The 11,231-nt window shown below is 49.9% G+C and overlaps 2 protein-coding genes across 2 annotated transcripts; both read left to right on the top strand.

Annotated features, from left to right (window-relative positions):
* The first annotated feature begins 3,292 nt into the window (after positions 1-3,292).
* On the top strand, positions 3,293-4,938 carry LOC128732102 (uncharacterized). Its single transcript, XM_053825264.1, has 3 exons — positions 3,293-3,686; positions 3,763-4,500; positions 4,578-4,938. Exons 1-3 carry the CDS (start codon positions 3,298-3,300, stop codon positions 4,669-4,671), a joined length of 1,221 nt encoding a protein of 406 aa, XP_053681239.1. The 5' UTR covers positions 3,293-3,297; the 3' UTR covers positions 4,672-4,938.
* A 3,120-nt stretch (positions 4,939-8,058) lies between these two features.
* On the top strand, positions 8,059-9,339 carry LOC128728471 (uncharacterized). Its single transcript, XM_053822100.1, has 3 exons — positions 8,059-8,335; positions 8,439-8,687; positions 8,774-9,339. Exons 1-3 carry the CDS (start codon positions 8,059-8,061, stop codon positions 9,337-9,339), a joined length of 1,092 nt encoding a protein of 363 aa, XP_053678075.1.
* The last annotated feature ends 1,892 nt before the right edge of the window (positions 9,340-11,231 follow it).

Genomic DNA, 11,231 nt, shown 5'->3' on the forward strand with positions numbered 1-11,231 from the left:
TGCTGAGTTGATGCTGGCTTCTGAACGTTTGTCATATTTAGAAAACTCTATTTTGTTTCGAAAAAAGTCTCACTTTGAAAGCTGTTAGGTCTTCAAGATGTATTTGTAGTTGTCGGACAAAAATATGTAGAACTATCTGCAACAAAGACACCCTATCTAAGTTTATGTTCTACACGAATTCAAGGCTACATTTCACGTCCAATGCCATTTCTAAAGCTCTAAAACAATTTTATGAAATAATATCTTGGGTACAAACAATCACATCATCATAGATCGTAACTAGCTTACAAACCATTCTTTATTAAAATCCGAGAGACTACCTTCATTGAACTCCCCCCCCCCCCAGCAGATCCACTCCATAAAGCAGTCTCTCTGTGTACTCAGTTCCCCTCATGCTTCGAATGACACACCTGGTCGATGGCAGATTTCAACCTGTCGATCATAGACCAAGCCTGATCGACCGGCTCGATCGAACGAGCATTGGTTGTTGGTGAGTGGTCATAGAGACGGAACAAGCAAAAAAAAACATATACGTAGACAACCCGCCAATTCCCGCCAGCGGTTGCGTGCACCGACATGCATCGCCCACGCGTGCACTTAAACCGGCCTGCAAACGCCTTCGCTTTGAAATCGCTCGGTGGAGGAGGACAGCAGCGAAAAAAAAACAACCCCATCCTCCAGGTCCGGGGGCGTCAGGGTCATGCCACGGGCAGGCGACCGAATGGCGGCCACACGATCCAAACGGAACGATATCCGTTCTGGCTTTCTGGCACCAAAAGCCCGTTCCTGACTGCCTCGGTGTGAGCTTGTACTGTGCTTTTTTTTGTGGGTATTTCCTACCCCGTAAACTCCCCACACCACGTTAGCCGACGGGGTTGGCTTATGTAAGGAGTTTTTTTTTTGGTTGCGCTCTTTTCGGTACCTTTTTGGGGCTCATAAAACTGACAAAAAAACCCAGCCTCAAAGAGCCATACGTTGAAGGCCGGTGGAGGTTCTTCTTCGCCAAAACGAACGCTAGTTCACTATGGCGCCTTGCCAATCACTCTATGGCGGTGTTTTCCCACAATACCGGCGTTGCGAGTGCAACTGAGCGCTCTACGTGGCCAATTATTATGGACGATATGAACCCGATGGCGGCGTCCATCCGAGGATCAGATGATTGCACACACGTGTAATGGGGTCATCGATGTAGTGCGGGTGTGGCGTGGGATTTGCATGGATCGGATTTGCCTTTTTGCTGACATCGCAGGTCCTGGAACGTAGGATGGGCGTAGGGCAATAAATTACGGGCTCAGTGAGGGCCACAACCGATGCACCCGTGTGGTAGGGGTAGGACGTAAGAGAGTGGTGCTAAGCCTGCTTGTAATTAGCTTAATTAGAGGACGAAGCGTGTCGGTTACGCGAATCGTTCCAGTAAGAGATATGCAACTACGTGGATATGGTGACCAAAAGGTTTAGCAAAAAAGGCAAGCCAGAGCATCACTAGAGAGAATTATAGTCCGCATGAACTGGGTAGAGATTTACCATCAGCTGGCAAGATCATGTGATCCCTTAAATCTTTGCCTACTAGATTCATTTCCTCTACTAAAAATGCTCTCTCGAGGTTAAAAAGCTCCTTCATTAGTTCATCCTTCAAATCTTCGCAGATCAAATGATTTTTACGTAAGGTTAAAGTTGAATCGGTTGACTAGTTTAGTATTCACTTCCGAATAGCCTTCCAAATAGACCATTCGCTAGGTAGTTTAATAGCTTTTAAAGTTTATTGCTTTTTAAAAGCCTAGAAATGCCGTCACCCGTCATCCAATGGCGCCCTAAAGGAGTCGATTGTTGAAAGAGAATGTCAAATCAGCTTTATTTTTATTTCATGTCTTTATTTTAAGCAAATTTTAATCCAAATGTTTGTGCTGTTTCTGGTAACACAATGTTTTAAATAGTATTTTCATGTAGAAAGCTCAAAATATCTGAAGATCAATCTTGCACAATTATTTATCAAGCGTGAGACCATTAAATGATAACTAAAGCTATATTAATCTTAAAATCAAATTTTGACGCTAAACTATATGCTAAAACTATACAGCTCCTTCATTAATATCTCTTTAAAAAGCACCTAAAACTCCTTAAATGCTCGAATACGATCCGTGAACGAGCTGCTAACGTTTGCCAGCATTCGGAATAAACACGTCAACGATCGCGAGTAGTAGTCCGTTTTAGTTTGGTATTCAAATTTTACATCACAAGGCTTCCTCATCACCATCTCACCTTGGAACTGGGAATCCTCACAGTGTGTGTGTGTGTGTGCCTCGGTGAAACTCTCCGATGGGCTTCCCGGGCCTAGCGGGCGGAAACATCGATACCCACGGGGCCAATATTTGCGTTTCGCGAGTATGGAAAAGCAATTAGCAGAATCGTACGGCACTCCCTTCGAGCGTTGCACTTGCTCCCCCCCCCCCATGTTGGCAAGATGCGCCCTCCTCCACCCTCTTCTAGGGCACCTCTAGAGGATCCCGTGATTCGGGGTCGCGCCAGTAGTAGCGTTCCGTGTCGTACCGATAACTTCAACAATAAATTAGTCAACATTAACCGGTGCTTTCGGTGGGGAACCCACGCGATATCAAGACCACCACCGGAAAGGAGAAACTTGTCGTGTGAGCCTCTCCCCCTCCCCTTCCCCCCTCCCGCACCTCCCCACATCGAAAAGAAAGGTAAGAGCCCGTAAGAGCGAGAGAAAAGCACCATCGCGACGATAAGACCATCGCGACTTCAACATACCGGGCCAGGGAAGTGATTCCAGGTGAAGGTCTGTAAACGACCGGAGAGCGTCCGTTCTCCGGGCAAAAAAAAAGAAAAGAAAAGAAAAGAAAAACCCCGTACGTACGGCGACAGACCTGCCCGGGCAGGCGGTTTGCGCGAACATCGACACCGTGCCGGTTGACTGCCTCGCTATCTAGGTCCTCCACAAGTCGCAAAGAGGACGGCACCAACACCGAAACCCCAGCGAACGCGAGATGCCCAAAAATGCACCCACCAGTCGCGAGCTTCTGCCTTTGCTCGTATCACGAAAAGTACTCCGCCGAAAAAAAACTGCGGCCTGCGGAGAAACCCGTCGAACACCTTCAGTAAGGGTGCTTCCAACCCCCGAAAATCCTACCAAAAACTAAAAGCTCCCTCAATCTCTCTCACTATGTGTGTGTGTATCGGTGTTTTAGGTCGCGAAGGCTTCGCGTGGTGGGCTTGCGGCCGTGATTGATATGTGCATACATTTCGATTCAGTAACGCTGGACCGTACCCGGTGGGAAGATGTCTTCTTGGCGTGGCTCCGCGACCGTGTCGGTGTTGGTCGCACTCGTGGTACTGTTAGGAGGTCTCCAGCTGGTGGTGGCTCAACCTGGCGGGAAATTTGGACCTCGGTTGGGTGAGCGCTTGCGCGAACGGCGTCTGGAGAGGATCCGCTTGCGTCAACAGCGTGTTGCCGAGTCCATCGCCCACGATTACCCGGCGGTAGCGGACTATCAGGATGACGCAGGGGTGAGATCCTCACAGGAGAACGGCACGTCCAGCTCGGAGGACTACGATATGAACCTCACGGGCACGGTGGATGCGAACCGGAAACCACTACCGATCGCTTTCCGGCCGAGCCTACGCAGGACGAAGTTTGAGAAGAGCATCCTGTTCCGGTTCTACCACGAGTAAGTTACCGAAGATCGCGCGTGGGACACGTGTTCTCTGACAGATCGAAATATCTCTCTCCCTTACACCTGACAGCGGCAACCTGACGAAGCAGACGACAATGATCGAGGACGAACCGCTGCTAAACGGAACCGGGTGTGCCCCGGATGAGCGATTCGCGTTGATCGTGCACGGTTGGCATGAGAACTGCTACGAGGTACCGTGGGTGTTGGACTTGCGCGAAAACCTCCGCACGTACCGGGGTGGGTGCGTTGCCTGCATGGACTACTCGTCCTTCTCGAGCGGTGGTTACGGTGGGCTGGTGGGCGTATTTCGCGACATCCGTGACGTACTGCAGCAGTTCCTGCAGCAACTCCGCTTCGAGGGCATCCAGTATGAGCGATTGTTTCTGTTTGGGTTTAGTTTTGGGGCCCAGCTCGCGTTAGACGTGGGCACACGAATTGGCGGGCGTGAGATCGAAGCGATCGACACCTGCGATATGGCTGGACCTGGGTTCGACAACGATCGGTTGTTTAAGCAAGCGGACTTCCGGCAAGCGGCTAAAAACGTCCAGTGTATCCACACCAGCATCGACAAGGGTACGAAGTTCCCAAACAAGTGTCATCAGAACTGGCGGATGGGACAGTGTGGTTTGCGTCAGGCTGCAGCTGGACCACCACCGTTGGGATCACATGGACTCTGTCCGGTGTTCTACAATCTAGCCTTCAAGTACCAGTTCTTGGCGCAACCGAAGCCACTCGAATGCGTCTCGCTTGGTGACACGGCCGGGTATCCTCGGAACTACCGCATGGGCTACATGGAATCTCGCAAGAGGTTAGTTCTCCTTTCACCTGAGTAGGGGTGGATGTTTATACTTTTGTTCATACGCTCTTCTGTATCTCCTTCCACAGCGAGGTCCGAGGTGAGCTGTTCGCGCAGACCTCGGACGTGTACCCGTACACTGTGTTCACCAACCCGTACAACATCTTCGATTACGGCTTCTAGCGGATACGTGTCTGCCTGACAACCCAGAGCCCCAAAGAAACGACCCCCAGTGTGTGTGTGCCAATGCCCGCGAGGACCTACTGAGGCGAGGAAACCTTCCACCTGTGGAGACCTTCACATTGACGAAGGGTGGATTCGTAACGTCTAAAACGCGTGTTAGTTTTGTTTTTAATTTTCTTATGTTTACGATTTAAGTAGCGATTAAACTCGCGCACCCACACACCTTAGACGCACACAAACACACACCCAGTGGGAAATAAATATATTACCTCTATTTTAGTACGCTTTAGTACTGCTTCGACCAGGGCGTGTGTATTTCTTTCTGTTTCATTTCCACCGCCATCGCTTGCTGGGGAAGCGAAATGAAGCCCAATTGGGCTCGGTGGTGCGTTTCACGACCAAACAACGGTACGGTGGCAGCCATCCACGTTCGCTTGTTCGATAGCGGCAGATTGGCTAGTGATAGGTTTGGATGGTTTTTAACCATCGAAAGCCAACCCCCACGCATCGCTCAACTCCCACGGCTGTCGCGGCGTTTGTGGGCCCTTTTTTTTTTTGGCTCCCCTTCGAGGGAAAAATTTCATTGTTATGGCCACTTGCGGGCTGTTTTAGAAAGCCTTATTAATTTATATACCACCGTGCACCGTGGCTAGGCGAAAAGGAAAAGGGCGATGGCGAAATTAAGATAGGCCCCGTGAGCGGCGAACGCTGTCAGATGATAATCGAGAACAGCGAGGTGCCCGTGTAATTGGTGTGGATTTTGAAATTAAATTTAGTTACAACCCATCCGGGCGGGCGTGTTGTGTAGATCTGATTATATTATTGAATTGATAGCTTTCGCTGCTGAAATGTGATGCTTATTTGCGGAAGCTCTTGATTAAGGGAGAACTAAGGATTAATGTACAAATAACAGGCAGGATTAGGGGTTGAGGGTTGAGGTTTTTTATTTTATTAAAAATGTTCTGTTTATTCCAGTTTCAGTGTAAATAGAATAAAGCTAAGCTAAGTATAGAAGAACGTTGGACGTAGATGATAGATGTTGAGCTAAGGTTCAATAAATTGCAAACGTGTTTGATAACGATTAAAATATTTGTGAAAAATTAAATATTTGTAGCGAAAAAAATATATTAAATTTGAGTATAATTAACGTGTTAACGTTATTATCAAACACCACCCACTCGAGTTCGCTACTAATAAGAGAGCAGCCTTTCTCTCCCATCACATGTGTGGCTGCTGTAAAAGTAAGAGAAACGCCCCAAAAGAATGCGGCAAACTCACTGGCGCGCGTTCACGAAGCCGGAACCAGCAAAGCCCGAGAAATGGCAACCATGCGCCAACTGGCCATGCGTCGATTTAGGTGTTTTTCTTCGCGCGCCCTGTCGCAAACACTCGACATTTCTTCCAACCTTCACCAGACGATGAAATCCGCGCTCTGACCCGAGGTCCTGGGCGCCTCGAAAGCGAAAAGAGAGAGCCGGTTTGGGTCGGTTTGATCGATAAAATCGGTTCCCCAACAACGGTGGCAACAACACGAAAAAGAAGCTCACTCACACCACTGGGCTCCTTGCGCCCGGTGGTTTCCTTATCGTTCGGTGGCCCCGAAAGGCGAAAGGTGCAGACCCCCGAGTGGCACCAGAGCAAGGGTATCACGGAGCTTTACCGGCGTTACCGGTGGGTTTTTTTGCTGGGGAAGAATGATAATAAATATTTCAATCGAGATATAAAAGGAGAAAAAAAAACCAACCTCTGGCAGGAGTTTGGGACTGCCCAAAACAGACAAACGATTCGGCGTCGCGTGCCAAGACGTGGGGAGGAAAATGGGCTTTTCTTTTTGCCTTCTTTTTCCGGCCGGTCTTTTGTCGCCTTTTTCGATCGAGCATGTTTCGTTTCGTCACCCATGTGTGTGGGTTTTCATGAATTTTCTGCCTCCCTCTTTCACACACTCATATCGATCCTTCTCTCGTTTAGTAATGCTCGTTTTGTTTTCGTGGTCCAAAAATTTCGCAACCGATACGCAATTTTAGGCCCCGGTCCCGGCTTTTACTCACCAATGGGTCCTTTCCACCGGTCCTTCGTGAATCCGCGTGCCGTTTTGTGTGACGCCAGCAAAAGCTCCACCAACCGGCAAAAGTTCTCTGCCACCGAAAGGGAAAGAGAAAGTTCCTCGGCACGTGCGTGCGGTGCATGTTCTAGCGTAATGGACGAACCCGGCGTGGAACATGCAATGGACCTAATTCATCCGTTTTTTAACGTGTAACGGCATCCGGCCCGGCCCGTGGCAGCTTCTTTCGGTTTTGGGCTTGGGGCCTTTTTTTTTGGGGGGGGGGGGTGACTGGGGAGAGCCGTTTTTGCGCAAGGTTTTTTTATTGATTTATGCTCACGCGAATCGGGCTGGGTTTTTTTATTGCGCGCTTCATATGGCGTGGATGCGAAAACGAAAAGCGTACCAAACGAACCACTTCGTTAACTTGCAATCCATTCATGATATATGTACACCATCCCATTGTGCATGGGTGGACGCGTGAATGTGTGTGGTTGTGTGTGCGCAAAAAAGGGAGAGTCCTTATTACGTTTTATTTACGCCAAAAAGGGATGGTACTGCGCAAAAGAGGCTTATCACTTGGAAGGTTTGAACTGTCAAATCGCATGCAATGCACGGCTCGATTGGGACATCGTGCCGGTGAATAATCACGCCAAAGCAAATAAGCGTTATGTATCGCTAACCGGTTTTGACTAGCCCTGACAGCAAAGCCCACCCAATAGAGCCCTAACATCTGCGACTAGAGACCGCTGGAAACCGTTCGATCGTTTGTGTTTTGTCTCCGCCAACGCCATCTGACTCGGCTCGCGGCGTTGTTCTGTGCTTTGGTGAAAGAGCCAGCAAAAAAAAAGCCACTTCTGATGGAAGCTGTCGCGTGTCAGCGGTATATCGGTTGGAGAAAGCTCGCACCGTCACGGGCTGCAGATAAGTCAACGGAACGATCCTACCAGAACCTGTCGTTCGCGCAGGTCCGCACCTTTGTGGGCCGAGAAGCGTTAACGATGCGCAGCCGAAAGCAGAGAACCCCAAACCGGCCGGGATCACGAGACCCATCAATCCCGAGGATCGGTTTACGCATATGCCCCTGGGGTCTAGCTGGGTGCTTCCAAAGCTCCCAAGCCACCCCGAGATCGGGAGGGTTGGGTTTTATTTGTTTCTCTTCTGATTCCAGAGCCCTGACAGCCGGAAACTAATGGTCGCCACTTGCCGGTTCTTCGGTTATCGGTGTTTGGTTCGGGGGTTTAAGAATTTGGGTCAACTTAAAGTGTATAAAGCGCTGGTCCGTGGTCCGGCAGCGGCTTAGTTTCCTGGGAAACTCTGAAATCGGTGCCAGTGACGAGTGTGCGATGTCTGTCCGGCGAGAGTGCGTGAAATTAGCGTTGCCTGTAGCGGTGGCTGTGGCATTGGTTTTGTTGGGATGTCCTGCGGAAGCCGATCGCTTCCAGGATAACATCTTTTTCAACTACTATAACTCGTCCGGGGAGTTGGTGCACATCTACAACCTGGCGGAGAATAACACGTACGAGTATGATAAGGATTGCCACCCGGGAACGAAGTACGCCGTGGTCGTGTTCGGGTGGAAGATCGACTGTGACAAGTACTTCGTGCAGGATCTCATTCGAAGTAAGTGGCAATAGCTCCCGGGTGGATTAAGGATCATCCCGAAAATCCCAAAAAACTGCACATATACCCACACGTGTGTGGGATTAACTGCTGGTCTTTCTAGATCTAACCAAATACCGTGGCGGATGTGTCATGTGCATGAACTACGATCGATTCGCTCAGCTTCCGACTTACGCTCGGCTGCGTCGTAACTTCAAGGACATCCACAGTGTGCTGCGGCAGAAGCTCGAGTTCCTGGAGAAGGAAGGCTTTAGCCCGGATGATGGTTATCTGTACGGTTTTAGCTTCGGTGCTCAGGTGGCATTGGCTGCCGCCAAGGAGTACGGAACGCGCAAGATCGGTCTACTGGATGGTAAGATCACAGGCTCATAGTAGACATCCTGATCTTCAGGTTGTAGCTTTCAAATGACTGACTTGGTGTTGGGTTTTTGCTTGCAGCTTGCGACATCGTAGGCAGTGGCTTCGACGTCTCGGATACGAATGCTCCAAACCACCGGACAGCGGCCAAAAACGTGCAATGCATCCACACCAGCCGGAATTACGGCACTCGGCACCGAACCAGCTGCCATCAGGACTGGATCATGGGCGATTGTGGCAGCTACCAGCTTGCAGCACCCTTATCACCCTGGGGATCACACGGAGTCTGCACGCTGCTCTACAACAGTGCATTCGAGCACGACTTCCTGGCGGGTCCAAAACCCTCCAACTGCACCGGTGAGTCTGAGGTGCGCTCGTGGCCTGAAGGCTTCAAGATGGGCTATAACGAGATGCGTAGAACGACCGTCCGTGGCCAACTATTCGCGCCCACCTTCGAAACATACCCGTTCAACGTGAATGTGACGGCCACCAGCAACTCAACGACACCATCCACCAGTGGTAACGACATCGAGCAGCTTCCTGGGTTCGAGTTCCGGGCGGCATCGAAGCAGGAGTGGCTGCTCGACCCCGAGGAAGCTCTCGAGCAGCTCGAAGCTGACTCGGATGGGGCCGAACAACCGAACTAAACCACCCAAATTGGGGAGACTTCCCCAAAAATGCGTTAAACGAACCGAAAAACTAATGCATTCCACGATTTGTCGCAAGTACCGCAAGCACCGGAAAAGCGGGTGGAATTGGCATCATGGGGTGGGTTCAACGAAGAGAGAGGGGGGAGGTGTGCCTGCAGTGGAGCGCATAGAGCGAAAACGGTAATGGATAATTTGGCCTTTTTCCGAAAGAAGGTGGCCGCCCCAAAGGTGATGGTGGCTGACTCGTTCATTGATTGATTTCGCTCGTCGCACTGATCCACGTTTAAGAGACAGTGAAGTAGTTTCATAAGCGAATTTCCAGGTTCATATAGGTTTAGAGCATTTAGATATTTTATTGTAATATACCTGCGGATGTCCTCTGTATTACGATATATGACAGCTATGCAATCCTTATAAAATAATAAATTTTATTGAAAAGGAAAACAGTGTATACTTTCAATATCTCGAAAAGCTTCACGCAGTATATAATCATACGCTACACATCCTGAAGGGAATTCGTGTCCTGTTTCTTGATAATCATCGCCAAATGCTTCAAAATATATTTATCTATTGTCAGTTATTTTGGGGCTCTTATTTACTTTCATATCGATTATCCAAAGCCCTCCACCATCGTACCTCCACCCAGCAAATGTGAAACGCAAGCTATCAGCAAAGATAATGCCCTTTTTATCCATCCCAATCCGTGGCCACAAAATCCCCCAAAGGTAGCGCGCTCGGTTCACACCATATGGTCCACGGATGCAACCCGCTGCAAGTGGCGCAAAGCGAATTTATGCCTCATATTTCAGCCGCGATTACGCGACCGGACCCTCGGCTGGCCAGTGGGAGTGGATGGCTGGAAATGGTTGGAAAAATAACAGACCAAATAAATCGATTCGCGAAGCCCCGGTAAGAGGGCGCTCGCATTTGGATGGCCCGTGCCGAGACGCATGACTCACGGCGATGATGTCGTCGTCATCGTCATCGTCATCGTGGACCGTGGGCTGGACGGGTGCGTTTCCGATTTGCCGTTTTCGTCGCATTAGGTTCATTTATGTTATTTTTTCGCTCGTACACCAAACAAGGTGCATATATAATGCGGCCCACGCACACTCGCGAGCCCGAAGAAAATCACGCTCTCCGTGCGGGTCACGCGCACTGTGGGGGGATGCTGTATGAAAGCTTCCTGTATGCACTTATGCAGAAAAAGCTCTCAGCTGTCAAATAATGTCAAAACAAAACACCACCCACGTGGGAAAGGGAAAAGGGCTTGCTGTTTTGGATCAAATTTAACACACATTTGCGTCTAAGGGTTGGAAAAGTTGCGAAATTTTGCACACACTACTAGCACCAGCCCATAGTGATCCCCAAAACCGGTCCCGCTCACGGACTTGCTCACGTTCCGGGGGCGAACCCGGCGAACGGAAACACTGACTAGGGCCTTTTCGGTTTCGCAGCATACACCTAGCGTTGTCTCGTTCGTTTGCACCGGTCACGCCGGGCTTTGAACACCCCCATGGGGGGGAATCAAACTCCCACCTACTACTGCTATTGCCCGGTGAGCGCGAGAGCAAGCAGTCCAGACTCCGCAACTCTCGGTGCGCGGCTATATGACCTCATGGACGACGCCGTCGGGCGCATGAATATCCTGCAATCCTTTGACCTGGTTTCCATAAAAGGCAAATATCTGCTCGCTGCTGCCATTGCTGGCTCTGGTGGGTGGATGGCTCCGGTGTTGTTTTCTCTTCGTTTTTTTTTTCACCGTCCGATGCGGTGCCCTCTCACGAATCTCCTAAATCTCCTAAATCATCTCCACGATGTCTTTGCGGAGGTCGTTGATGTTGTTGATGTTGCGGCACGCACGGGGTCACGCCAGATCCGATGATATG

Source organism: Anopheles nili, chromosome 2 (genome assembly GCF_943737925.1).
Source record: "Anopheles nili chromosome 2, idAnoNiliSN_F5_01, whole genome shotgun sequence".
Classification (NCBI taxonomy): Eukaryota; Metazoa; Arthropoda; class Insecta; order Diptera; family Culicidae; genus Anopheles; species Anopheles nili.

Coding starts and splice junctions, on each gene's coding strand:
- LOC128728471 (XM_053822100.1), top strand. CDS start 8,059: ATGTCTGTCCGGCGAGAGTGCGTGAAATTAGCGTTGCCTGTAGCGGTG. Junction 8,336..8,438: donor CGTGCAGGATCTCATTCGAA/GTAAGTGGCAAT, acceptor TGGTCTTTCTAG/ATCTAACCAAATACCGTGGC. Junction 8,688..8,773: donor CAAGATCGGTCTACTGGATG/GTAAGATCACAG, acceptor TTTTGCTTGCAG/CTTGCGACATCGTAGGCAGT.
- LOC128732102 (XM_053825264.1), top strand. CDS start 3,298: ATGTCTTCTTGGCGTGGCTCCGCGACCGTGTCGGTGTTGGTCGCACTC. Junction 3,687..3,762: donor CTGTTCCGGTTCTACCACGA/GTAAGTTACCGA, acceptor TACACCTGACAG/CGGCAACCTGACGAAGCAGA. Junction 4,501..4,577: donor TACATGGAATCTCGCAAGAG/GTTAGTTCTCCT, acceptor CTCCTTCCACAG/CGAGGTCCGAGGTGAGCTGT.